This window comes from Maniola hyperantus, chromosome 20, assembly GCF_902806685.2.
Source record: "Maniola hyperantus chromosome 20, iAphHyp1.2, whole genome shotgun sequence".
In the NCBI taxonomy this organism is placed as follows: Eukaryota; Metazoa; Arthropoda; class Insecta; order Lepidoptera; family Nymphalidae; genus Maniola; species Maniola hyperantus.
The window spans coordinates 1,998,857-2,025,957 of record NC_048555.1 but is presented as its reverse complement, the minus strand read 5'-3'; the positions used below and the strand labels follow the sequence as shown (position 1 = coordinate 2,025,957).

The 27,101-nt window shown below is 36.9% G+C and overlaps 3 protein-coding genes across 4 annotated transcripts; 2 read left to right on the top strand and 1 right to left on the bottom strand.

The window, feature by feature from the left end:
* Window positions 1–167: 167 nt before the first annotated feature.
* On the bottom strand, window positions 168–1,311 carry EMC7 (ER membrane protein complex subunit 7). Its single transcript, XM_034979571.2, has 2 exons — window positions 748–1,311; window positions 168–525 (listed from the first exon to the last, which is right to left on the bottom strand). Exons 1-2 carry the CDS (start codon window positions 1,167–1,169, stop codon window positions 264–266), a joined length of 684 nt encoding a protein of 227 aa, XP_034835462.1. The 5' UTR covers window positions 1,170–1,311; the 3' UTR covers window positions 168–263.
* Window positions 1,312–2,153: 842 nt separating this feature from the next.
* On the top strand, window positions 2,154–7,693 carry LOC117991921 (beta-hexosaminidase subunit beta-like). The gene is made up of 10 exons (XM_034979559.2): window positions 2,154–2,425; window positions 3,681–3,900; window positions 5,305–5,414; window positions 5,632–5,840; window positions 5,933–6,045; window positions 6,136–6,337; window positions 6,435–6,561; window positions 6,862–6,945; window positions 7,107–7,309; window positions 7,441–7,693. The coding sequence occupies exons 1-10, from the start codon at window positions 2,246–2,248 to the stop codon at window positions 7,628–7,630; spliced, it is 1,638 nt and encodes a 545-aa protein (XP_034835450.1). The 5' UTR covers window positions 2,154–2,245; the 3' UTR covers window positions 7,631–7,693.
* A 702-nt stretch (window positions 7,694–8,395) lies between these two features.
* On the top strand, window positions 8,396–27,099 carry LOC117991960 (uncharacterized). Of its 2 annotated transcripts, none has more exons than XM_069505610.1 (12): window positions 8,396–8,589; window positions 8,667–8,949; window positions 11,889–12,117; window positions 14,596–14,741; window positions 15,884–15,951; window positions 17,068–17,150; window positions 17,941–18,126; window positions 18,749–18,883; window positions 19,600–19,875; window positions 20,121–24,367; window positions 25,140–26,298; window positions 26,464–27,099. In XM_069505610.1, the coding sequence occupies exons 1-10, from the start codon at window positions 8,527–8,529 to the stop codon at window positions 20,362–20,364; spliced, it is 1,713 nt and encodes a 570-aa protein (XP_069361711.1). In that variant the 5' UTR covers window positions 8,396–8,526; the 3' UTR covers window positions 20,365–24,367; window positions 25,140–26,298; window positions 26,464–27,099. The 2 variants fall into 2 exon arrangements, with proteins under 2 accessions (XP_069361711.1, XP_034835489.1); XM_034979598.2 differs by having other exon boundaries at window positions 15,881–15,951.
* Window positions 27,100–27,101: the final 2 nt, after the last annotated feature.

Below are 27,101 nucleotides of genomic sequence, written 5' to 3'. Positions count from 1 at the left end.
CACATAGTACATAATAGTACCTCACTGGTACCAAAGGCTCACTGCAGACATCTAAATAAATAGCGACCCTTATTTCGATGCAATAAGGTGCAATTCAGCTTGCACAACATTGCAATTTAAAAAAACAAAACTTGCATAAACTAGGTATAGTAGGTAATAGACAAAAATCATAGTAGATGTATTTATTTTCAAAGTGTAAATTAAACTATGTCTATATACAATAATAATATACTTGATTAATTCACTAGAACAGCAAAATGCAACTACTGCCTCTTCTTGACTTGCTTTACTTTGGCATTAGCTTTAGAAGCACCTCCACTGAAGAGGGACGTAAACATCTCTGACATTTCTGGAAACTCTGATATCTTGGCCATGTTGCTGATCTGCTTCAAGTCTTCCTTGGTCTCTGGGTCATTCATCATCTTTGGCAGGACCATGATAAGCAGGAGCGGCAGCACCATCATAATAACCATGGGGTTGAACAAGAAGTCTGTTAGTCTCCATTGCTCGCGAACCTGGAAATACCTGAAACAAAAAAAATTATTAAAAAAAACCAACTTCTAAAACCACTACAAAGTAAAAAATAACTTTTGTTTCTAGTTTCTACACATGTAGGTATGTATGTTGAAGTCTGGCGAGCTGGACGCTTTGATTTCTAGTTTCTTTTATGCTCGCCCGACTTCATACATACAAGGTCTCTACTAGCTAGTTATAATCATGGTTTTAAGACATTTTACTTTGACTCACCTAATTTTCGACATAGCCTTCATCCTGAGAGGATACGGTACTTGAATTATCTGTGATGTCTGCACATAATTCACTTTACGAGCTCTATATTTGCCTTTAGAGTTGATCTCCACTCGTATAGGTTCATAAAAGTAATCTGGGTGTACTATTTCAACCACATAAGATCCTGTAGGGACATTGTGAACTACAAATGATCCATCGTCCCTTATGAAACCTATGTACTCGCCGCCATTTACATGGATCCTAGTGTCGACTTGCCAGTTAGTCGGGTCTTGATCTTCAGGAGGAAACACTCTCCCTTCGATAACGTATCTGCCGTTTCCAGTTTCTTCTTCGACCGAGTTCAACGCACAAAACACATTAGTAATGACACCCAAGGAGATGAACAGAATCTCTAAGCGAAACATTGCAATACTGATCATTTCACAAGAGTTTATAAGTGCAAGAGCTTATTTTCTTTTATTTTCAGTTAAGTTAAATACACAAATTGAATTAGTATTTTTTATTCTCTGTGATTTTTCCACAGTCCACTCCTTATTTTCTTTCATTTTAGCATATGTCACTGTCAGTGTCATGTCATGTCATAGCGTAATAAATAGTGTTGTACTCATCGGTAAAATATCACATATTTAACGGTAAAATCGGTACAGCTGTCAATATAGTACAGGTAGGGTAACATTGGTTTTGAATAAAATTCTATGTATTATTTTATAACACTGAATAAGGAATAAGTCAAATGTAATATAAGCGTAGATCTTAGCTTAGGCTTTTGACCACATGATAGAGACAATATAAAATGCTATTTATGAGAAATAAGAGAATATAGCACTTAGCAGGCAGACAGCAGGTGAAGATTTTGATTCATTTCAACCAAATTCCAAAAAGGTTCTTAATTTGGCGCATTATTTTATTTTATTAGTTAGTAACTAGGTACTTGAACCGAATACAAAACTAATGATGAGAAAATGCACCCCGAGCTAGGTATTTTATTTACCTACCTAGATCTTATTCCTATGGTAGTATAAACATCATTTGGTCATGCATATCCATATCCATACTTAATATTATTATAAATGCGAAAGTGTGTCTGTTTGTATATTTGCTAGCTTTTCACGACCCATCAGTTTAACCGATTTTGGTATGAAATTTGAAAGTATTATGAAATTTGGTACAGAGGTAGCTTACATCCCTTATAGGAAAGGACAAGGATCTTTTATCCTGGAAAATCAAAGAATTCCCACTTAAATCCACGCGGACGATTCCGCAGGCATCATCTAGTTCTTTATAATTAAAAAGACTTGCGACATGCGACAGTTATTATATAGTATGCCCTATTTAATATATTGCCTGTAACACAATTCTATAGTTACTTTTCATTGAATCTTACATGTGCGAGATGTTATCGTTTATGGAAGCATTTAGTAGTTCACAAATGCTTGGACAGCAAACAACGTTCGACAGATTTTTGCTAATGTAATATTTATTATATTTTATCACGATGTTACGATATTTTGTAGTTCTCTATTTATTTTTTGGCGAGTTTTACGCAAGAGGCATGTGGTTGTCGCAATCTGGACCAAAATATCCACCAACGAAGGGTGAGGTCTGGCCTAAACCTCAAATTGAAGTTAAGAGTAAAACATATTATGTATTTAACCCTTCGCAATTTAAAGTTAAGGTGAGTGTTAATTTGTTGTTGAAATAATTGATTTTTCAAATCTTATTTTTTACTATTTGATTGATTTTATCTTGTTCTTGATAATATACCTAACAACACAACACTCAATAGCGTAAATAACATGTAAATAACAGCGTAAATCAAACGTTTTTTTTCTTATAGTAAGTATTTCTTTTTTTATGTTAATGGTCTGAACCTTCTGAACTCTGCTTGGATGAATTATTGATGTCAAGTTCCAGTAAGTATTGCCAGTTGCAGCAATTTTTCAGCTGTATTTTTATCGCATCTTACTAATTTATATATTAGAAAAAATCGGATATACCTACTTACCAAATCGGGAATGAAACGAGTTCCCATGTATCTCGGTATCAAGTTGTACTTGCAACCATGTTGTTTTAAGTCCCGCAAATTGCTATTGCACTGGAAGTTGAAACCATGTCTCATTAACATCGAAATGACATCATTTTAACGTTAGGCGAAATAAAAATATACCATCAGCTCTAAACTTCAGTCTAGTGCTGACGTCACTAAAATGGCGGCCACGCGCATTAGAAATTTGCGGGACTTATAGGTCCAAATGCAAAGTTACGGCATCGTTTTGTAGCCCCTATTATAAAAAAACGCATACTATCGACGCACTCATTTGTTTAATTACTTATTTTAAATTTTTATTATTTTAAATTATTACATATTACTTATCAATACCCTGATTAGATTTACTTACTCTATGCATGCAATAATGAGAAACGTTATTAATTCTTCATCTCTATTTTGCAATGCTATTGTACCTATATATGTATATTAGATAGCAACAATGTCTATACTGGTAAACGGGTTACAAAAAAAACCATACCATGATTTGAAGCAGGGTGAGGTTTTGGGTTTTACCCAAAAGTGCGTAAAAATCGCACCAGAATTTATGTAGTCTGTACCAGTTGTACCACTCACGCATGCTGCATATTACGCACACAAGCGTACGGATTTATTTTCACTTTTTAATATGAATAAGTACGTATAGAGAGCTTTGCAAAATAACTTTAAAATAATTGAAAAAGCTAATTTTTTATAACAATCATGATACGGAGTAGCCTAATGGTAAGCCTGAGTTTGTTGTGGGATCTTCTCAGACCCTGGGCGCGTTTGGATCCCTCGTAGCTTTAGTTTTAAGTTCGCGTAGAAATTATCACGAAACGAAAATTTTATAAAAATCATATACCTACTTATTCAACCTTTTGTTTACCATTCCAATTTACAGATTATGGATCAGACCTGTGATATTTTAACGAATGCGATTGCCCGTTACTCCTATATAATTGAGAACAAAATTGGGCCTAAGGCTAGACACAAGGAGCCAGCACCAGGAGCCGCACCCATTGCAAATACAGATGCATTATACAAGGGGCATCTGAATGAACTCGAAATTACACTTACTTCACCCTGTGAAGAGTTACCACATTTAGATATGGATGAAAGCTGTAAGTATAACAGGTACCTCAAAATTTTCATTTGGATATGCAAATTGGCTAAAATAAATGAATATTATGAAAATTTTGGGCTCTTTATAAAATGTTATAAGAATAACGTGCAAATCATGCATATTTTAATATTTTTATGTTACGATAAACTCCAATAATATCAAAATCCGTCAAAAGTTAGGGCATTCGACGGTATTTTCAGAAGTAAAGTCAATCGTCATCATTTCATCACCAGCTCGCTACCAAGATCCGGTTTAGGCCATAGTCCAACACGCTGGCCAAGTGTGGTTTAGCAGACTTCACGTACATTCAACGTTGTTTCGAGAACATTATAGAGAACTCGCAGGCATGCAGGTTTCCTCACGATGTTTCCTTCACCGTTAAAGCAAGGGATTACCTATTTATTTGCTAACCGCATATAACTACGAAAAGTTACAAGTTATAGATGCGTGCCCGTACCCCGCGAGTAGGTTATCACCATTTTTTGTAACTTAAAGACTAATTTGAGATCAAAAGCTATCACATTTTATTCGGTTTTGAACAATAAGATCCCATTCTATAAATTTCTATTCATATTATTATAAATGCAAAACTGTGTCTATCTGTCTGTCTATTACATTTTCATAGTATACTAGTAAACCGATTTTGACGAAATTTGGTACGGAGATAATTTGCAGCCCGGGACGAACATAGAGGAACCGATGTATCCAGGAAAATCAGAGTTTCCACGGGATTTTTCACATAAATCAACTTGAATCTGCGCCGATAAAGTCCCAGGTACCATGTAGTACCCTATGAGGCAACTTATTAGTTATCTTTTAGTCATATACAGAAATATATACAGAACTGTAACTTACTGACTTATTTAAAAGTATGTAGTAGGTGAGTTTAATTGATTAAAAATATTCCTATGTGTTATAGGCATTAGGTACTCTGCTGCATTGTGTAAATCACAAGTAAACAAACTTTATCTCAACTTTTCTAAGAATTTACTTATCTTTTACCAATACCCAGCGCAATCACTTAGCAGATAACCTAATAAAATGTAAACCCTACTTGACCTTATAAAATAGTTGCTTACTTATACTTAATATAATCTAAATATTATATAAAAGGAAAAGGTGACTGACTGACTGACTATCAACAAACAGCTCAAACTACTGGACGGATTGGGCTGAATTTGGCATGCAGATAGCTTTAATGACGTAGGCATCCGCTTAGAAAGGGGGTGAAATAGGGGTTTGAACTTTGAAATTTGAGTAGTCCACGATGTCAAATTTCAGCCCTATCCGTCCAGCTGTGCGTTGATAGATTAGTCGTCAGTAAGGCAGTCAGTCAGTCAGCCAGTCAGTCAGCTTTTATTTTTCTATATACATATATATAGATTTATTATTTTTCTGTTAGATAATCTTACCGTATCGTCAAGTTCAAAGCTGATCAGTTCTTCAATATGGGGCGCCATAAGAGGGCTCGAGACATTTGCGCAACTGTTTTATATTTCCGATGACTATAATGTAAGTTCCATTCATCAATAACTTCGATAAGATATTTAAAAACTAAATCAGCCATCTTCTTTCAAAATATTTCCCGCCTTTTTGTAATAACTGCCAACTCTGACTCAACCGCCAAGTTATTTTTTTCTTCAAATGCCGTTTCAAATGCTTAGTGTTGTGTATTAATAACGCATCCTTACCGATTTTACCGTTTTCTTTAAATCGTTCATTGTTGCAGGATGTACGAGTAAATGAAACTGTGATATCTGATTTTCCGCGATATAAACATCGAGGACTGTTGCTGGATACATCCAGACACTTTATTACTTTATCAAACATATTAAAAACTCTCGACGCAATGGCAATGAATAAAATGAATGTCTTCCATTGGCACATAGTCGATGATCAGAGTTTTCCATATCAAAGTGAAAGATTTCCGGAATTAAGGTGATTTTTTGAACAGTCAATCGCAAACTTATTACATAGCTAGTAGTATATCGATTTATTTAAGCACCAGCTATATATTTTTTTTATTACAGTGAAAGAGGTGCTTACGACCCTTCAATGATATATACAAAAGAGGATATTGAGAGAGTGATTGAATACGCGAGAAATCGTGGTATCAGAGTTATACCTGAGTTTGATGTTCCTGGTATTTATTAATTTTTATGTTAAATCCTGAAAGTTTACGCATCTAGTAACTCAAAACCCGTTATTTACCTATATTAAATTTTATTTTTAGGACACACTGGGTCTTGGGGCAATGCATATCGTGGCATCCTGACTGAGTGCTACGAAAATGGAAGAGTTATAGGATTAGGACCCATGGACCCGACGAAAAATATGACTTACAAACTACTCCGAGACTTGTTCAAAGAAGTGCAAAATTTGTTCCCAGATAAATACTTTCACGTTGGTGGTGATGAAGTTGAATTGCAATGCTGGTAAATATTTAAAAGCCATGATGTTTTTAAGAAATACAAGACGGTCGATGGTTATTTACCTAATAAAATAAAATGGTGTTTTTAATTTTATTTACAGGCAATCAAATCCAAATCTCATAAGTTATATGAAGGCCAATAACCTAACCGCAGCGGACTTGCACGCTCTATTCATGAGAAATGTTATCCCACTTTTAGCAAAGAATACGACGCCCGTAGTTTGGCAGGTGATTAGATACTTTTTCATATTATGTATATCAATACCATTTTGAAATACTGTTGGAAATGACTATCCACCGTACTCAGAGTCGCTAATCGTTACCTACTTAAGATTGAGTTAAAACGAGACAGATTTATGTGAGAAATATAGCTCTGTCTGTCGTTTTAACTAAACTTAAGTAACGATTAAGAGACTCTGAGTACGGCTATAAGACTAATATAAATTAATATTTTTATTGATCATTTTGAAGATTGTTAAAGGTTAATGTAATTAAAAAAATGTAAAATTAAAGATAATTTTATTTCAGGAAGTTTACGATGAAGGAGTCACACTTTCAAAAGATACATTAATACAAGTATGGAAATACAACTGGATTACTGAAATGGTTAATGTAAGAACTTTGTATGTTTTAATTTCTATGTTTATTATTGTATCACAATTCTTTTAATAATTATGAAAATATTTATTGAATTATGTCATAATTGGTTATCGACTTTTAATTCACTGTGATTGAATAAACAAAAAGTAATTCACTTGTTATACAACAAACAGGTTCTGAACACCGGACATCGGGTTTTATTCTCTTCTTTGTGGTACTTGGATGCCATGCGCTCTGAGTGGAAGGACTATTATATAGCCGACCCGCGTCAAATGGTTTATGCCGTGACGGGTAATGAAACTTTTATGGCAGGCATTGTTGGAGGAGAAGCTTGTATGTGGGGTGAGATGGTGGATGACAGAAATGTTATCAATAGGTAATTTTTATATTTACCTACTTAGTAAATTATCTAAATATGTTAATAAAAATCTGGTATAGAAAGACTAGGTACCTAATATTCAAAACGCTATTTTAATTATCGGTTTCATCAGTGTTAATATGTTTTAGAGTATGGCCGCGAGCGAGTGCGGTTGCTGAACGACTCTGGAGTTTCCAAGACAACACTTATCGTTACGACTATAGGTCATCACACGTCCCTCGTGAAACCTACAACCGGATCGAGGAGCACGCATGCCGTATGGTTCGCCGTGGTATTGATGCGCAACCACCTTCTGGACCTGGATTTTGTGTTGTCTAACTTGATCAGTTGTTGTAGATTTTTCGAACTAACTAGTTTTGTAAATAAAGTTTATAAAATCTATTCTGGTTTGTTTATTATATTTTATTTAGATTCCATAAAAATAAATAAATCTTTAAAAGAGTGGTTGGAAGCTCTTTTATTTTATTTTTAAATTAAGCCGGCCCAACCGTTTAAGTAATTTTGATGAAATTTGGTATAGAGTTAGCTTAGGTACATCCTGGGGAAGGACATAGGCATACATTTTATCTCGGAAAATAAAAAAGTACCCACGATATTAAAAAAAACTAAATCCATACGGACGAATTCGCAAACATCATCTAGTAATATCTATAATAATAACTACTATAAAAACTAGTACAAATAAATTCCAAGAAATAATAAATATCAAAGTAATGTTTAAAACTTGAATTAATGAAGGAATAGTTATATACCAAACTAGCTGATCCCCGCGGCTTCGCCCGCATATATATAATATAGCCTATGTCACTCAGGAATAATGTAGCTTTCTATTGGTGAAAGAATTTTCAAAATCGGTTCAATAGTTCCAGTGATTACCCCCTACAAACAAACTTAACGACATTACCTCTTTATAATATTATTAGTATTAGTATAGAAGTATAGATAACACAAATTGCACAAATCTAAAACTATTTTTGACATATTTCTAAAGTTACCCGTGACCACTGTGTAACGGATTATTATAGAAACCGGTTAAATCACAGACCCCACCCTTAGTACACATCACTAATGTTTATTGTCTGTGAAGATTTTGTAAACATTAAATGTTTTTTTACGACTGTTTGAAAATACAGGTGCACGTCGTGCAAATGAAGGCATTATTTTAAATTTCCAGCACTTCTGAGAAATGAAATAGTCTAATACAGCAGTAGAAAATGTCTGGATACTTAGAAGTTAAGTATCCGTTCAAATCTAACATCGGATTGAATCCTTTCAAGGTGAGTTTCGTTTTCAGTTGTGCTCGTGTACATAACGTTCGATTGATTATTCGTTAATGTTAACTAAATGACTGCAGTCGTGGAAGAGGCAATGGTGTATTCTGAGGCCGGGGCTGGGCGTGGGCGGAGGCTCGCTGGCTGTCTACTGCAGCGAGGCTGGCGCTTCGGCGGGGATCGTTGAACTTCGATCGGGCTCTATTGTCAAACGTGCCAAGTCGCGCAGTAGACCCCATGCCTTTGCCGTGTTTTCCGTCGAAGAGCCCTGCAAACCCCGAATCCTGCTCGCGGCACAGACACTGCAAGAAGCTCAGCAGTGGATGGATAAGATTCGAGAGTTGTTAAATGGACAGAAACTTCTTGGTGAGTTCTTTTCTATGTTCCTACCTTCAATTTTGCTTTTTGAAATATTTATTGATTTTATTTATGTAGGTACCTTTTTATTTTTAATATTTTTATAATTTAATTTACTAAAGAAACTGATTATATCAAACACAAAACAGATGTTTGACATTGAATAAAAAATGTGTTTTTAATTATTCTATTCAAAGTCAAAAAGTTCCCATGATATTTCTCATACATACTTTATAAAAAATGTGAGACTAAGTTTGATGTTCCCACATTTTTTTAAATAAGATTTAAAACACGTTGTTCTTTGTTCATCGAAAGTAAAAAATATTAACAATGAGAGTAATTTGAATTGTTAAGTATAAAAAATTATTATTATATGTAATTAGGTATTTTAATTGAAGTAATTTGCAAACTCACGAAATACTTGATTTAAAAAGAATTTTGTTGTTCTTAAAGAGGTCTTGCTCTCATTTTGCCCTAATATGCCTGAAATAGTATAATTAGGTAGTAGGTATTTAACAACTAGCTTATGCTAGCTATTTCACCCCCTTAGGGGTTGAATTTTCAAAAATCCTTTCTTAGTGGATGCCTACGTCATAATAGCTATCTGCATGCCAAATTTCAGCACAATCCATCCAGTAGTTTAAGCTGTGTGTTGATAGAACAGCCAGTCAGTCAGTCACCTTTTCCTTTTATATATTCAGAAAGGCATGGAACTTCAAAGTATAACATTGAAAATAACTAGAAATAATGCAACTTATTTCCTGGTGGCGGATATGGCCATGACCTGAAATTTGAAATGAGACTGCTGATGTCACAACATTCAATGCAAATAACTAGACTATTTGTTATTGTAATACACCAGTTGCATATGAATCTATATGTAACAGGCCTTTTTTAGATTTGTGACGCCATACTCATTATTCATCATTATCATCAGCAAAAACTCATTGCCGGGCCACTACTGAGAACAGGTCTTCTCTCAGACTGAGAAGCCCATAGTCCGCCACTCTGGCCCAATGTGAAATAACTTCACATGCCTTTAAGGACAATATGGAGAACTCCTCACGACGTTTTTCTCCACTATTAAAGAAAGTGATAATATTTAATTGCTTAAAACAACTCTAAAAATTTAGAGGTGCATATTGGCATTCAAAGTGTGGAAAGCTTGATTCTGTACAAACTGCAATGCGATGCATGATGGCATCTGCATGGCAAGACAACTTACTGACTTGAAGACAACTTACGTAGGAGTCTAGTTCAATACGCAGTCACAGCTTGAAGCAGACCATCCTGACTGCTTCAAGCTGTCCGTGTATGGCTGGTTTTCAAATTCTTGGTGGTCAAATTCTAAACTAAATTGAGACATCTGTCTCAATTTAGTTTAGAATTTGTGTACAACAGAATTACAGTAAGTATGCGGCAGAAAAAAATGTACATCTACCTTTAGAAACAGATAGCAGTTTTGTAGAGCATTGTCTCTGTCGTTGAGACTGACAAAATGTCACATAGAGACAGAGACAACACTCTACAAGGCCGAAATCTCATTCTAAAGGTTAATGTACATTATTTTCTGCCACATGCTGTAGCCACACTATGTGTATTTTATACAGGTACAGGTATAGTAAGTAATTATTCACTCTACTGTTCTAATATGTACCACGAAGGTGGACCCTTTGGTCATCCATGTTTCCTGCCACATATAAATTAAGTACATGTTATTTCATGCTTCTAACTTAACATTAACTTAATAGTCATTTGATTGTTATATGTATCATCTTCATTTTGATTAACAATTTCAAGTATTCATATTCATACCAATTCTGTTGTGCCCAATACTTAAGCTACATATAATGTTACTGGTGCTAATTCTGTCTGCAATCATGTTCCAATAGGAAAAGAATTGCACTACATTTAGATGTATCAATTTAGTTTAGACTTTAGAGAATTGTCTACAATGGATTAAGCACCACCAAATATTTTCAGTTAAAATTGTAATATTTACCTCCTTTTTTTAAAATAAAAATGGCGAGCAAACGAGCAGGCGGGGTCACCTGATGTTAAGTGATTACCGCCGCCCATGTACCAGAGGAACCACCAATGCGTTGCCGCCTTTCATGAATTTGTTGGTCCGCCCTTGAATAACTCCATGTTGTAATCTAATAGGAACACCGCCGAAGGGAGTTGATTCCACAGTTTGCTTTTTGTGTACAAAAGAATTGGTATCAGATGCTATTTATGTTTGAGCAATTTTGTTGATATATTTGATTATTGAAGTCCTGGCCTGGCGGTCGGTCATATTGGTTGATTTGAATGCAATATAACATTAGTACTCATTCATTATGAATGTTCCGGTAAATCCACTAGGGTCTATTTATTAAGCCCTGGTCAATAACTTTTAAGCAGCTCTTAAAAGTTATGAATTACAGCCCTCGCCAATCTTTAAGGCCACTTTGAAAATAGCCGCGTTATTTTTAGGGTTCCGTACCTCAAAAAAAAAAAGCGGAACCCTTGTAGGATCACTTTGTTGTCTGTCTGTCTGTCAAGAAACCTATAGGGTACTTCCCGTTGACCTAGAATCATGAAATTTGGCATGAAGGTAGGTCTTATAGCAGGCATGAGGAGAAAAATCTGAAAACCGTGAATTTGTGGTTACATCACAAGAAAAAAATTAAAATGTGTTCATGAACAAATATTGCTATCTTCAACTTTCAAAATAAGATTACTATGCCAAGTGGGGTATCATATGAAAGGGCTTTACTTGTACATTTTAAAACAGATTTATTTTTATTTTTAAGTATAATAGTTTTTGAGTTATCGTGCATAATGTCGATAAAATACGATTGTAGTACGGAACCTTCACCGCGCGAGTTTGACTCGCACTTGGCCGGTTTTTTTTTTGAATTTAAAGCAAAATTGCTCACATCATGCTTTCTCATCCCATTTTTCAGGCACCGAAACATTGCTTAAAGACTCGTATTCAGTGACGATCATCCCCACCGAGCTGTCACAGCAATGTGGCGTGGTCGGGGACAGCACCCTCACTCTGTCGTCGAGTGGGCTGCTGCTGGCGCGCGCGCGGCCCGACGCCCTGCTGCTGCGCTGGCAGAACATCACTGATGTTTTGCAGGAGAGAGAGAACGGAGATAAAAATAAAACTTGTATACTCAGTGTCGATAGGTTGGTGCAGTTCTGCTTCTTATGCTAGTGCACTGGTGCTGGGCGTTATTGACCTGAATATTGACAGCTCTTATGCTCTGTATAATGCATGGTAAACATCTTGAAGCTTAAGCGACATACTGAGGGAAAATTAGCAAATCCAGGAAGCAGAGTCTACTTATAAACCAATGACGTGCACCCGCGCCGACTGATCAACCAATCGCGTACATCCGCTTTTCGCTAGCCAATTACATCAATGTTCAAGTTGTTTGCCAGTCACTATTATAATTCAGTTTTTCACTTCAGATAGTGTCCATAAAAAAAAAAATTACTGTGTCCATGCCATCTTGATTTGTATCTATCACTGACATTAACTTTTGACATAATTTTGGTCACCAATCAGCACACGGCATTTCCAGTGTGAAGCTTTCGAGTAGCTGCTGGTCACGCATTGTGTGTGACTAGGGCTTTATGTTGAGAGCTGTCAAGTTACTGAAGTTCTGAGTAGTGCACTTTTGAAGTTGTGGTAGACTTTTTTAAGTTCGGTTTTTCGTAGTTTGAGTTCTATACATTTAAATCTATCATTAGCATGAAATGCTCTGTTGTTAACTTCTGTTGGAACTTTGAAGATATGTATTATAAAACATGTCATCTATCAAGATTAATATAGTTAAAATAATGGTCTCAATATACCATAGTTAAGTACTTACTATAAGCTGATTTTTCAACCATTGAATAAACTTCTAATGATATTTGACATTTTTATAGATTTCCAGTTTTCAGTACAAACAAAATACAAAATATTGTCTCTCAGTAAACAATATTTGGCGAATTTACTCCTCAAATAAAATATAGGGACCATTTTTCAATCGCTAGAATGATTTTTAGCGATTGAAAAATTGTCGTTTTAGTCTACTACTGAATGGATTCAATAGTAGTAATTGGCAGAACATTCAACAGAGTAGTAATTATTATTTAAAAATATTATAATATGTTAGTTTTTCACAGCATTTTGTTCATTGCATTTAATCAGACATTTTTGCCATTTTTGCATGTTTCATTCATGTACTTAACTAGTTAACTACTAATCGACTAACATTCAATAGGTTATGATTTAATATTAAGTCATTATAATATACTAGAGGATGCCCGCGACTTCGTCCGCGAGGGTCTAGGTTTTTAAAAATCGCGTCGGTATTTTTGCTTTTCCGGAATAAAACCCTATGTCCTTCCCCGGGATGCAAGCTATCGCTGTACCAAATTTCGTCAAAATCGGTTGAACGAATGGGCCGTGAAAGACTAGCAGACAGACAGATACACTTTCGCATATATAATATTTGTATTAGTATGGATTATGCATGTTGGACACATTCATCATCGTCTGCCCACTACTGAGCACGGGTCTCCTCTCAGAGTGAGAAGGATTTAGGCCATAGTCCACCATGTTGGCCAAGTGCGGATTGGCAGACTTCACACACTTTTGAAAACAGTATGGGGAACTCTCGGGCATGAATGTTTTCCATCATTCAAAGAATGATTGTATCCAATCAGGAATCGATCCTCGAACGTTTTACTTGTAGCCTGTTACTAGCGTTCGCATTGCTGAGCACACAGAAATTATTACAATGATCCTAAGGTGAGCTAAAGAAAAATATAACAACATCCTGCTATTATCGCGAAGTATGACGTAAAACCAGAGTAAAACGTATTATGTGTGACGTCAAATTCTTTGTATTGAATAGAAAAGATTGAAGACTCATGCTAAATACAATAAAAAACATTGCCTTATTGGTTAACTCGTTTTGTCGAAGTTTATAATGAGTGCAAATATACTGACTGGTAATGCGATACATTCCTTGTAAGGGGTGAAAGTAGAGCTCATTTTCAGCTGACACTTGTACCTTTTTAAATAGCTTATGATTAGTTCATTAGCTATTTAAAAAGGTACAAGTTGATTTAGTTTGAAAGAAAGAAAGAAAACTAGTTTATTCATCTTATGCCTAAGGTACAAACAAACCTAAAATTAATGGTTAGTAGATAGTAGTTAGTAGATCATAAAAAATACTTGGTAATTAATTTAATTTGCACGCTACATTCCATACATTTTTTTTAGAGTAAACAAAAACTAAAAACAATATTTTATATAAGCTATTTTTGGTTTGGAATAATTTTGTGGTTATTTGCCTGTCATAAAACTACAAAATTCTGTATAATTCACCACAAGGGTACATTTTAACTTGAAAACTGGGGGTTTCGATTGAAATTCTTAAATCTTGAATAACTCAGGACAGGAATAACAAAATTTTGGATATGCTATTATATGAAAAAATTAGCTGCAAATGAGCTCTAATCATGACTAATATTCCCCTTTACCTTCCAGCTAAGCGTAAAGCTTGTGCTAGGATTATGTTCGACATGCAACGGGCGGGGTTTGTACCGGCGACTTTTCGGAATTCAGTCCGCTGCTTAACCGTTGAGCTATTGACGATTATATTCCAGCGGGTTCAACGGCGGCGGCGAGATGAAGCTCACCACGGCTCTGAACAGTGATCTCGCCAACGCCGTCAAACTGGCGCTGAAGGAGAGGCGCGGCGCGCGCCGCAGCCGCAGCCATCCCGAACTCAACACTAGCTGCGATCTCACAGGTAATTTAAATAAATACGGGTCCAGTATGAGTCGGGCTCGCACACGAAGGGTTCCGTACCATCGTACCTAAAATAACACTTTTTTGTGATGTAACTACAAATTCATGGCTTTCGGGTTTTTCTATTTACTTGTGCTACCTACCTTCCTGCTGATTCTAGGTCAACAAAAAGTACACTATAGGTTTTTTGACAGAACGAAATAAAATCACGACAAATATGAAATAACCAATAGTGTTCGAGAGAAATAAATGTTACTAAATGGATTACAGTAGGCGGCAGAAAGTAATAGCCTTTAGAATGACATTTCGGCTTCGTAGAGCGTTGTCTCTGTCACTTATACCTATATGACGTTTTGTCGGTCTAAACGACGGACAACGCTCTACAAATCTGCTATCTCCTAAAGGTCGATGTACATTACTTTCGGCCGCGTACTGTGTGAATAAATTTATTATTTATTATTTATTTATTTATGTTTTTTTTTTTTTTTACAAGAGAAAATTATACATAATAGGTAGCACGCATTGTAAAAACCACAGAGGTTTGACCCTCAATGCGTACGTCTGCGCATTACAATAATCATGCCTACTTATATCATTAAAAAAGATTATAAGTAAATAATATTACTATATTATAATATACTAACTAAATATTTAAAAAAAAAACAAAGAACAGATAATACATATACATACACATACATGTATGTACACACATATATGCATACACACATGCACATACACACACATATACATATTTTTTTTTTTTATAGGTGACATTATTATTTATGTGTTAAACGCGCGACAATTATATCTTCACGACAGGAGCCGAGGGGATATCCCCGAAGCCACCCGGCATGATCATAGGTTGCCAAGGAAGTATCCCCTCAGCTTCTGTTTAATATTCGTTCGCGTTACCTTACCGGCCAGAGAAGAAGGCAGCTGATTTAAAAGGCGGGGAATAATAAAACCGGTAGTTCTTTCGCCGTATACATTGTTTGCCCGCGCAATGTGCAACCGGTTTGCAGTTATCGCCCGCGGTTGTATAGGATGTTCTATTTTGCGACGTAAGTTATCGTTAAAGATGTGTATCGTTTCATCGAGGCGCCTGGCTACGATTTACACAATAGTTGTATCTGTGATCAGCAGGAGAGCTGCGTCGCAGCAGCTGGTACAGCGGACCGTCGGAAGTGTCCTTGGATGACACCGATTTCAAGGTAATACCACCTTCATCATCTCAGCACATCGCCGGCCCACTACTGAGTACGGCTCAGGCAGTACAGTACGCGGCAGAAAGTAATGTACATCGACCTTTCGAAGGAAATAGCGGATTTGTAGAGCATTGTCTCTGTCGTTGAGACCGACAAAACGTCATATAGGTATGAGTGACAGAGACAACGCTCTACAAAACCGAAATATCATTCTAAAGGTCGATGTACATAATTTTCTGCCGCTTACTGTACACCCCATGCTGGCATACCTTTGAGAATATTATGAAGAACTCTCAGGCATGTAGGTTTCCTCGCGATGTTTTCCTTCACCGATAAAACCACTGATATTATAGCTTATGATATTGCAAATTTTATTTAAGTCAATTTCTGCAAGTTTTCTTGCAAGGGGATGCTTGATTTTAAATCTGTTAAGGGTTTTTTTTTACCCGACTGCGGCGAATGTATGTATGTATGCTCGTAACTACTCAACGGCTCAACCGATTTTGATAAATGATACGTCTTGATGGCGGAAGTGTCACTGGGTATAAGTCCCCCAAATTGCTATTGCGCTGGAACAATGTCTCATTAACATCGAAATGACGTAATTTTGACGTCACCCGAAATAAAAATATACCATCAGCTCTAAACTTCAGTCTAGTGCTGACGTCACTAAAATACGGCCACGCGCATTAGCAATTTGCGGGTTTTATACATAAAACAACAACAAAATGAAAGGTTTTATGCGCTTGAATGTGCGGGCTGAAAAAGAGGCAGTAGATACAAACCGCTGTAGGGGGTTTTTTTTTTTTTTAACTTTTTAAATTACTTGTTTACATACATACCTGGTGAAAAAGGGAAGCTGTCCATAGTTTAGTTTAAAGATTGTGTACAATAGTGTGTGTATAATAGAGCTTCAATAGCTCAACCGGTAAAGGAGTGGACTGAAAACCGAAAGGTCGACGGTTCAAACCCCGCCCGTTGCACTATTGTCGTACCTACTCCTAGCACAAGCCTGACGCTTAGTTGGAGAGGAAAGGGGAATATTAGTCATTTAACATGGCTAATATTCTTTTAAAAAAAAAAAAAAAAATAAAAGCACCGTCGTCCGATTGTTTGTGACAGGAAGCCCAGCGGATCCCAAGCGGTCAGCTTTCCCGATACAGCGGTCGACTTTTACGCACCTCGCTCACTTCGCTCGACGACAGGTGAGCGAATAACAACAACAAATTGTAAATGATAAGGTTGATGGAAGCGGTTGGCTTTGCATTCAGTAGCCCACAAGGTAGTGTAATAGTTATATTGCTTATGTCTTGCATATTTAAGTACATATTGTAATATTTTGTTTTTTTAAAAGAGCAGCTACTGAGTTTCTGGCCGGCTCTTCTCAATAGAATTGTGTTGGTGGTAGCCTTGACATATCATAAGTGGCACTTGCTGTCCCATATGAAATAAAATATTTAATTTTAAATTCATTTCAATAATATAAATCATACCACACCCCAGAAGACTTGTTAGTTTTGACATTTAACAATCTGTCACCCATTCATTTAAAATTTTGTTTTAAACAATGCCCACCCTAATGTTGAGAGTTCGAAAATGTGTAAAGGCCTAAGGCTGCAACGATTTGTCTTTATTGATCTCAAATAAATCGACACTTCATGATCTACAATATACATTCTAAATAATATCTGTCCCGGCTGTACTTACGTGTTTAGTCGACGTTAGCCCGACTAGTTTCGAACCCATACGGGGTCCTTTTTCAAGGGAGTCCGTTCGCGCACGTGCCGCGGTTTTGACTGCGGGCCGCGCGTGCCGCTGCCCGTAGAGCTGCCGATCGTCTCCTGACAGTTCTTGCTGATCTTCATCGCTTTTAGAATGGAAATCACTCACGGTAGTTTAAACGCTAAAATCTACAATATAGTTATATCACGTAATAAAATCTACAATATCTCTTAGGAATAGGAGTCTTGTGATAAAAAAGTCCTTTATTCCCAGTATGTGCGACCGTCGCTCGCTGGCGTCGGTCGCATCGGGCGTGTACGAGGAGATCTCGGAGGAGCCTCGGCCGCGCGTGCTCGAGGAGCCCACGTACGAGTCCGTGGCGGACTGCATCTACGCAACCATGCGGCGCTCGGGCAAGCGCCACCCGCCGCCGCCTCTGCCGCCTCGACAGCCCTACCAGTGAGTAGGCAGTGTGGCAGGAAATATTGCACATCGAACTTAAGAAAGAGATAACGGTTACCTAGAGCGTTGTCTCTATCGTTGAGACCTACGAAACGTAACATATGTATGAGTGACAGAGACGACGCTCTACGTAACCGTTATCTCTTTGACTTTGTACAATATGTGGCAGGAAATATTGCACATCGAACTTAAGAAAGAGATAACGGTTACGTAGAGCGTTGTCTCTATCGTTGAGACCTACGAAACGTAACATACGTATGAGTGACAGAGACGACGCTCTACGTAACCGTTATCTCTTTCTCAGAAGCAGAAATCTCTTTTTAAAGTTTGATGTGCGATATTTACTGCCGCTGCGAGTGACAATCCTCGCGGTGCAACCTGTTGCAACTCTAAAGTTTAGTGTCAACCCTATATAGTCTATAAGTAACAAGTGACAGCCCTAGCGACAGAGTGAACTAGAGTGAGAAAACTCTCGGTTTGATCCCTGAATCGACGTTCTGTCAAATGGCTATGGGTGATGTGAATCAAATTAAAGAAACCTAGCCAAACTACGTTTATATGGAAAGCGCTGGGGAGCGTGCTAGGGTTACTTCTCTTAAGCAGTAGTTGTTGTCCACAGCACAATGAAGCTGGGCGAGTCGTGGAGCAGCCGCATGGAGGGCGGCGCGGTGGACACGGGCGTGACGCGCCACTCCTCGCTCGGCTCCCTGCACCACAAGCCCACGCGGCCCGCGAAGCCCTTCAGTGTGTTCAGGTATGCACGATACCAATTCGTATGATCACTCTCAACACGCGGCGTGTTCGAACTTGGCCATGGACCGCATGGTACAATACGTGGCCGAAAGTAATGTACATCGGCCTTTAGAATGACATTTCGGCTTTGTAGAGCGTTGTCTCTGTCACTCATACCTATATGACGTTTTGTCGGTCTCAACGACAGGGACAGCGCTCTACAAATCTGCTATCTCCTAAAGGTCGATGTATATTACTTCTAGCCGCGTATTATAATCAAGGGGATAGAGAGTGAAACGGTAGTCGGTCCCGCTAAGACTAACTATTGTAATATCACAGTTTTGTAGTTGTACAGCAGTTGTATCTTTCAACATATTTTTTCAATCTATCTTGTAATATTGTAATATTCAATATATCTTCTTATATTGTACAAAGTACTAACATTACATGGGCCAAGGTCGGAAATAAACAAGTTTTCATTTTTATTACACATCATTTTTCATCATTTCAACCTCTCGCCGGCCCAGAATGAGAAGGGCTTAAGGCTAAGGCCATAATCCACACGCTGGCCAAGTACGGATTGGAATTATACAGAATAAGAACTCGCAGGCATGCAGGTATACTCACGATGTTGTCTAAAGCAAGTTATATTTTATTGCTTAAAATGCATTCGCGTGCATATTCAAACTCAAACACACCGATTTAGTTCAGGAATCCCAAACATTTTTTCGTCCACAGAAAAAGACTGAAAAGCGATTCTCGCATAGCGACATCGCCAAAATCGGACCCCTCCAAAGAGAACAAAGACGTGGAGACGAAAAAGAAGAAGTTTGACTTCACGCCCACTCGGGACATCTTCAAGAGCTTCAAAGTGAGGAGCAAGATAAAGAGCCTCAAGCTCAACTCCGGCCTCAGTAAAGGGGAGACGAAGAGTTGCGAGTTCCTCGACGAAACTCAACACGTGACTTCCAATCGATGCTCGAAGTCTGTGGAATGTTTGGAAGGAAATGACGGGTAAGGTTTAGCAAACTTTTCGCTTAAAATTCATCTTCAAAGTGAGAGGTAAGGTGAAGAGCCTCAAGCTCAACTCCTGGCTCAGTAAAGGAGAGATGAAGAGCTGCGAGTTACTCGACGCAACTCAACACGCGACGTCCAATCGCTGCTCGAATAACTGCAACGAATATCTAAATACAGTTCATTTTTTAGTTTTCTCTTGTAATGTAGTTAATCTTTCAAAAGTAAATGTGGTTTTATTTCAGATACGACGAATTCGACGGCAACCTATCCCTTGAAGTGACTGAAGAACCCAGCGTAGACTTCGTCCCACAGGAGTTGTTCCAGCTCATACTGTGCCCGGACCTGAGCAAAGTTCGCTTAAAAGACCCCCCGTGTTTGCGCGCGCCCTGCCTTTGCGAGGGCGACTATATGCCCATGTCCCCCATAGTACCGCCTCCTATAGAGCACCATTATATGGTGATGTCGCCTCGGACCAATCAGGCCTGAAATCTGAACTTCTAGTCTTGGCAGCTATAAGATGGTCGCAAACTACAGGGTAGACCGTGAGACAAGGAAACCCGCCGCAAGCGATGGATTTTTCAATACTGTCTGTTCTATAACACAATCTTCAGATATTTAGCGCCTTGTAACTTTCCTTCTTCTTAAAATAATGTCATGTTGACACTATGATCGTGTGTCAACATGACAGTTTTTCAGATATTAGCTTCTTCCCAAAACTTCAAGCGGATGATATAATTTATAACCTATAAGTACTACCAATTTTATAAGTTACGCCGATGTACTTGCGCAGAAGTCATATTTTTGAAAAATGTGAAAATATTTCAGCCAATCATAGCGCGTGTTCGTCCGCTATTGGTTGTTGCCTAGGTGCCATGTTTGTACGCGCGAATTATGAGCGAGATAGCATGATATTGACTCAGATATTTTCGCGCCATTCAAAAATAAGATTTCTGCGCAGGTACATCGGCGTAACTGATAAAATTGGTGATACAATATATTTTGATTGCGGCGCGTTCGGTTCTTGCGGTTCGAACTGTAATATGCGATCAGTCTTACGCTGCATCAGGAATGTGATATTTTGATGGTAAGCTTAGTATGAGTAGTAGAGTAGCGCTAGTTGAATATGACTTGGCTGTCGTCAGAAATGTGTACCTGTACGAGATTTTACAGTTTTCGGAAACGAAATTCGATATTCCGTTTTTGGACACATCTAGAGCGCCCCTAGTGAAGACTAGGAAGGGAGGGAACTCAGTGAAGGCGTTCTCAACTGCTATAATAAACTTACAGATAATATAAATGTATCAACAGATAAAAGTAGTCGGTATTGCAAAGGACCCAAAAGCGCTGAAAAATCCCAAAATGAGCTTGAAACTTCCGGTTCAAGCAATGAGATAAGTGAGAAATCTCCTTTTTTCAAAATGATAATAGAAGAAACTCCTTCCGTTTCCATTAAAAAACTATCGCAAAAGGAATTCGAGACACCTCGTACCTTCACGTAATCTGATTTCGATAGTCCACCAACATCTAAGAGCATTCTTGGGCGTTTTTACACGAACTGCGGCACGGCACGATAAAATGCGATGACGACTTCTAGCGCCGTAATATATTATTTATATGATATGGCGCTATTTGTCAAAAATGAATGGTATATTAAGACAAGTACAACGTCGCTTAGTAACTTATCGACAGGTTACAGATAAATTGATATTATTAATTTCAGCCGTAAGTTTTGAGTGTGTAACTCACCAAACGCGACAGGTTGAAATGGCAATCGGGGAGGGAATGCCCCGCTCACCCGCACAGCCCCCGCGCTAACCCGATGCGTCCCCCCCGACTCATCTCGACCTTTCGGGAACTATAGGAATGCTATTTCGTAAAAGACAACCAAAGTTTAGGGAAATTTTAGGATAGACGTAATGTTGCGATGAAAACAAGACCACTTGGTCGTGTTACAAAGACTGAAGGATACAAAATCTGAAATTAAAAAACTGACTGATTGAGCTAAGGGTCTAGAATGACAGACTGCATTACGACGTGTGTGCAGTCGGTGTGCAGTTGTAGTACGGGTGTACAATGTACATACACACGGACTGCAGTTGCCGTGCTGACTGCTTTGCCATGTTGTGTTAATGTTCACGTTGTGTGTCTTATATCCGCATCCAAACTGCAATTTTGCATGTGTCATAAGACAGCGACATATTTGCGACGTATTAATCATTATTGAGGGTCACGACCCTTTTCATTAATTATAAATTAGTTAACATTATCTTGGGATAATAATGCGGTCGGCCGCATGTCAATTTTTGACTCATACTGTGTGATCATTTGAAGCAGTATTATTAATAATGTTGTGTTCATTGTAATCGAAACGAGCTTCAGTAAATTAAAATGCAGCTTTATTGTTCAATGTATACGGCTTAATTTGCGCTGACGTGTTGTGATATTTAACTTAGTGAAGTTATATTGAGCTAAAATGCTTTTGTTAATTTTATTGGAGATGGTGTTCGAAAAGAAGCGACCAAGACAGCTTTTTTTACGGCGGAAGCTTGATTTGCGCACTAATCATTTTAGGCTCGAGACGTCATATTGGCAATGGCGAAGATAGGGTATGTCCACTTACGTAATTTACATCCATATCCATTATCCATATTAAGTGATAAAAATGTTTGGAAAAAATCTGTTTGTTACCTTTTCACGGCCCATCCGTTTAACTGATTTTGATGAAATTTAGTACAGAAATAACTTGCATCCTGGAGGCTACTTTTCATCCCGGAAAATTAAAGAGTTCCCACGGAATTGATTATCCAGGATAAAATATAGCTTATGTCAATGTCCGGGATGCAAACTATATCTGTACCGAATTACGTCAAAATCGGTTAAACGGATGGGTCGTGAAAGACAGAAAGACATACTTTCACATTAATAATATTAGTAATGAATGACTTTTGAAGTGCACTGCAAATGTGTCGGTATTTATCATTTATACAGTGTGATTTACCTGATTGTAGCTGCGTTGCACGAACAAAATCAACAAGTGTAAATCAATCTTTATCTTTATAAACGACTTAAAGTCTCTTGTCTTGATCCCATAACGCCGTCTCCAGTATGTTGAATGTGAAATGTTTGAGAGATATGTTGAAAGTTTTGGACGTGTGTATCGTTATTTTAACAATTTTTGAAGTGTTCACATGCAAGGAAGGTTTAGCTTTAGGTATTTGTGTATCTTTATAGTCAATATAGGTCAAGTGGCATGACAGGCTGTTAAAGTTATTTCACGGCTACCGTTAAATTATCACCTATTATATCTAAGTTTAAAAAAGGAAAGTCCTGAATCACTGACTGTCTTATCAACGCCCAGCTCAAACTCTTTGACCTAGTAAGTAAGAAAGATTGCACAAAAATTCCCCCCATAATGTAGGCAAGGAATAAGGCCGGATTTTACGATCACGGGACCGAAGACGTAGGCGGTTGCTAGTAAACCAATAAATAAAAAACAGTTACACATGATACAAGTCAATATTTATACCTCCATGATTAAAGTTAACGGTAAAATTTTGGTCCCAAAGTTAGCAAACACTGACTTCAAGTGCAACATATTTTGCTTTTATTGACGGTCAAAGTTTAACGGTAACTGTAACGTAACATTAAACGCATCTCATGCAACTGGCTAGAGACATTTTATGTCGAATTTCTCATTCTAAATCTGACCAATATGTTTTAGAGATATAATATTGTAGTATTTAAGACTGTAATACGTAACAGGGGTGTTGCCTATGTCAAAAATTAATTATTTATTAGGCATTATTATTAAATAGAGGGTCTTCCAAGATACTCTATTCACATCCTCTATTAGCTTTTAGTTTTAAGTTTAATAACCATTTGAAAGTATCGATTAATCTAAAAAAACACGTCAAATGGTTACGACGGGTAGATTTCACTATTTCATAAAAGTTCTCATCTCATACCTACTCTCATAAACATCTTATAAATAAAGAGTTGCTGATTTCATTAGTTTGGCAACATCCCTATTGTCTATTGAACCGATTCTGATTCTTATTGTTTCATAACTTGTTCACTAACTTAAAAACGATCTCTTGAGACTTCTATTTTAAGTAATTTAATTGTACATATTGTAGTGAAATGTGTTTATACCACATAAGTCTGCATTGCACTGTCTCTTTCAACCTAGTAATATTTATCGATACTTATTTAATACTAGCTTATGCTCGCGACTTCGTCCGCATGGACTACACAAATTTCAAACCCCTATTTCACCCCATTAGGGGGTTGAATTTTTAAAAATCCTTAGCGGATGCCTACGTCATAATAGCTGCATGCCAAATTTCAGCTTGATCCGTCCAGTGGTTTGAAGCTGTGCGTTGATAGATCAGTCAGTCAGTCAGTCACCTTTTCCTTTTATATATTTAGTAAACAAAGTCCTTCCGCCAATTTTGTCTGCTTTTTTCTGCAATTCTTCAAAAAGGTTTAGGTGTATCTACACTAATATTATAAAGAGGAAAACTTTGTTTGTTTGTTTGTTTGTTTGTTTGTTTGTTTGTTTGTACTGAATAGGCTCAAAAACTACTGGACCGATTTTAAAAATTCTTTCACCATTCGAAAGCTACATTATCCACGAGTAACATAGGCTATATTTTATTTTGGAAAAAAATAGGGTTCCGTAAGATATTTGGGTTTTTCGGACACAAGGTGTAAAAAATCAACCAGAAAAGTTACTTATTTTGCGTACGCTGCCTAAACTATAAAAGATAGAACCATAAAATGTTCTAATTAATTGTAGACCTTATAAATATCTACAAAAAAGTCCGCGACACACTATACCCATCTATGTCGAGTGAGGCACAGCAACCATTTTTTTATTTAAAAATCTTGAATTTTTTTTGGACTACATTTAAACGCGTTTATTTTACTCATGCTATTAATCCTTATCAAAATAAATGATTTCATCACTAAGAACAGTTTATGGAGATAATATTTGGTCTTTGAATGATTAAAATTGGACGTTTGGTTTTGAAGTTATGGCGAAATTAAAATATTACGATTTCTGCTGCACGGCCCGTTGTATTATATAAAGAGGTAATGTCGTTAAGTTTGTTTGTAGGGGGTAATCTTTAGAACTACTGAACCGATTTTAAAAATTCTTTCACCAGTAGAAAGCTACATTATTCCTGAGTGACATAGGCTATACGGGATCTTTAAAAACCTAAATCTACGCGGGCGAAGCCGCGGGGATCAGCTAGTAGTTTATAAAGGATTATGCTGACAATTATTTATTTAGTTAGGTATCTGAAATAGTCGAAGAGATCGGAAAATTTCACTCAACTTGCGAGATTGGTGATCGCTTCTTAGACTAAGGTTTATTTTATTATAAAAACAATACAGGTTGTTCATCTTACAGGTATAATGTTCTTCTTCAAAAATTAACTCGCGATAACTTTAAATATCAATAAAAATGCAACTGATAAAATCTGTGGATCCATGAATGTGTCTTAGATGCTTCTTTGGGCCAGTTATTGATGCTTTCAGGGTATTTTTTCGCTAAAACTTTGAATTCTTTAGTAGAGTCACCGTCATTAGAACGAATGACTAATATTGCTATGTTTGACCCCATCCTATTTATATAGTATTCTTGTATTATTTGTGTGATATTTATCATAATGTGATGTTTATTGTAACATAAAAACGCGCCTAAAATATTTGTAATTTATTATTATTAGTTTATGCGTCCAACTCACTCTCAAAGACTACAATCTATATAGTTATGGTCACTTACCTACACCACTCCTTATCTCTATACTCCATAGTTTCAAGGTTCTGTCAGACTACTAACGTTCCGTTTTGTTTATTATTTATATAGTTAGTTGTTTATTTGACCGTTGCGGTCAACTACTTTTGTGTAGAGATTCGACGCGACGACGACGCCTCTATAGTACGCGACAGGTCGAGCTTGCAATCGGCGAGGGAACGCCCCGCACACCCGCACAGTTCCCGCGCTAACCCGTGCGGGTGACATGCGGGTGTGCGGGGCGTCCCCAGGACTCATACCCTGATAAAATTGACATAATATACATTGACTTTACTCAAAAGTCAGATGAAATGAATTTGTTCTGAATCGAGACTGATTTATGTCTGTGTCGTTCTAAGTCTGAGCTAAGTCAAAGACAAAGAACGCTATATAGATCTCAAGCGAAGGTTTTTACTAAGATTTGAAGTAATTGCGTAATATAGCAAAATCGAAGAAGTTAACGTTTCTTCACAAAATTGATTTATAAGAAGTTTTCATGTTCTATAGCTATCATAAAAAAGTGTATTTTCATTGCTCCCTTTTTTTGTAAAAATATTAGTCGCGCTTACAATTCAGGGGCTCATATATCACTTTTCTATTCATTAAGTTTAATATTGGTTTTTTTTTCGTATAGATTTTTTAAGAAGACATTGGGGCCGATTCTCCTGTACATAATCTCTAAACTAAACTAAAATGACACGTCTAAATCTATTGCTATCCCTTTCATAATGTTGCTTGCGGAAAAGGATAGCACTAGATTTAGATCTGGTAATTTAGTTTAGATTAGAGATTGTGTACAAGAGAATTGGCCCCATTTAAAAGGTAACTTATAGATTTTCTGTTTTTCAATGAGGTAGGTTGTATGTTTTGTTATTTATAAAAGTCTGATTAGTCCAAATTACTTGGAAGCTGTTCTTTTGTTATTTTTATTTTACAGATTCTTAGGTTATCTTGTATCGTCTTTAAATCCGCCTTAATGGGATATAATATGGGATTGAAACTGAATTTAATGTAGGTAAATCAATCCGCTGCTTTTTTATCACAAAAAATCTGTGAAATATTTGATAGTGCGCTGTGGATGACGTCACAAAATCATAAATAACCCTACCCTCGGCTAAACGAGTAAGAAATGACGCGAGAGTAGATTTGATTGTTCTGTTCCAAATAATAAGGAAAGTTTCTTTTTTTTCAATTTCTTTTTAAAAAAACATTTGGAAAGTATTTTTTAGTGATTTTTTATATTAAATATTTTGTTTAGTTGTTTAATATGGGCAAGGAAGATATTTGACTTGTATAAAATGGCATTTTTCTACAAGAACCATATACCTATTGTGTTGTGTATCTAATTGTTGGCACTTAGTATATTTATTGATGTAGACGAATGATTAAGTATTATTAAAATAAAGTTTGTATGTGTACT

What these genes read in the sequence shown, in the direction of transcription:
- EMC7 (XM_034979571.2), bottom strand. Translation starts at nt 1,169, where the DNA reads ATGATCAGTATTGCAATGTTTCGCTTAGAGATTCTGTTCATCTCCTTG. An exon ending in AAGGCTATGTCGAAAATTAG is followed by an intron (nt 526 to 747) that starts GTGAGTCAAAGT and finishes TTTTTGTTTCAG; the next exon opens with GTATTTCCAGGTTCGCGAGC.
- LOC117991921 (XM_034979559.2), top strand. Translation starts at nt 2,246, where the DNA reads ATGTTACGATATTTTGTAGTTCTCTATTTATTTTTTGGCGAGTTTTAC. An exon ending in ATATTTCCGATGACTATAAT is followed by an intron (nt 5,415 to 5,631) that starts GTAAGTTCCATT and finishes TCATTGTTGCAG; the next exon opens with GATGTACGAGTAAATGAAAC. An exon ending in GACAGAAATGTTATCAATAG is followed by an intron (nt 7,310 to 7,440) that starts GTAATTTTTATA and finishes AATATGTTTTAG; the next exon opens with AGTATGGCCGCGAGCGAGTG.
- LOC117991960 (XM_034979598.2), top strand. Translation starts at nt 8,527, where the DNA reads ATGTCTGGATACTTAGAAGTTAAGTATCCGTTCAAATCTAACATCGGA. An exon ending in AAATGGACAGAAACTTCTTG is followed by an intron (nt 8,950 to 11,888) that starts GTGAGTTCTTTT and finishes CCCATTTTTCAG; the next exon opens with GCACCGAAACATTGCTTAAA. An exon ending in AAGCCCTTCAGTGTGTTCAG is followed by an intron (nt 18,884 to 19,599) that starts GTATGCACGATA and finishes TTTCGTCCACAG; the next exon opens with AAAAAGACTGAAAAGCGATT.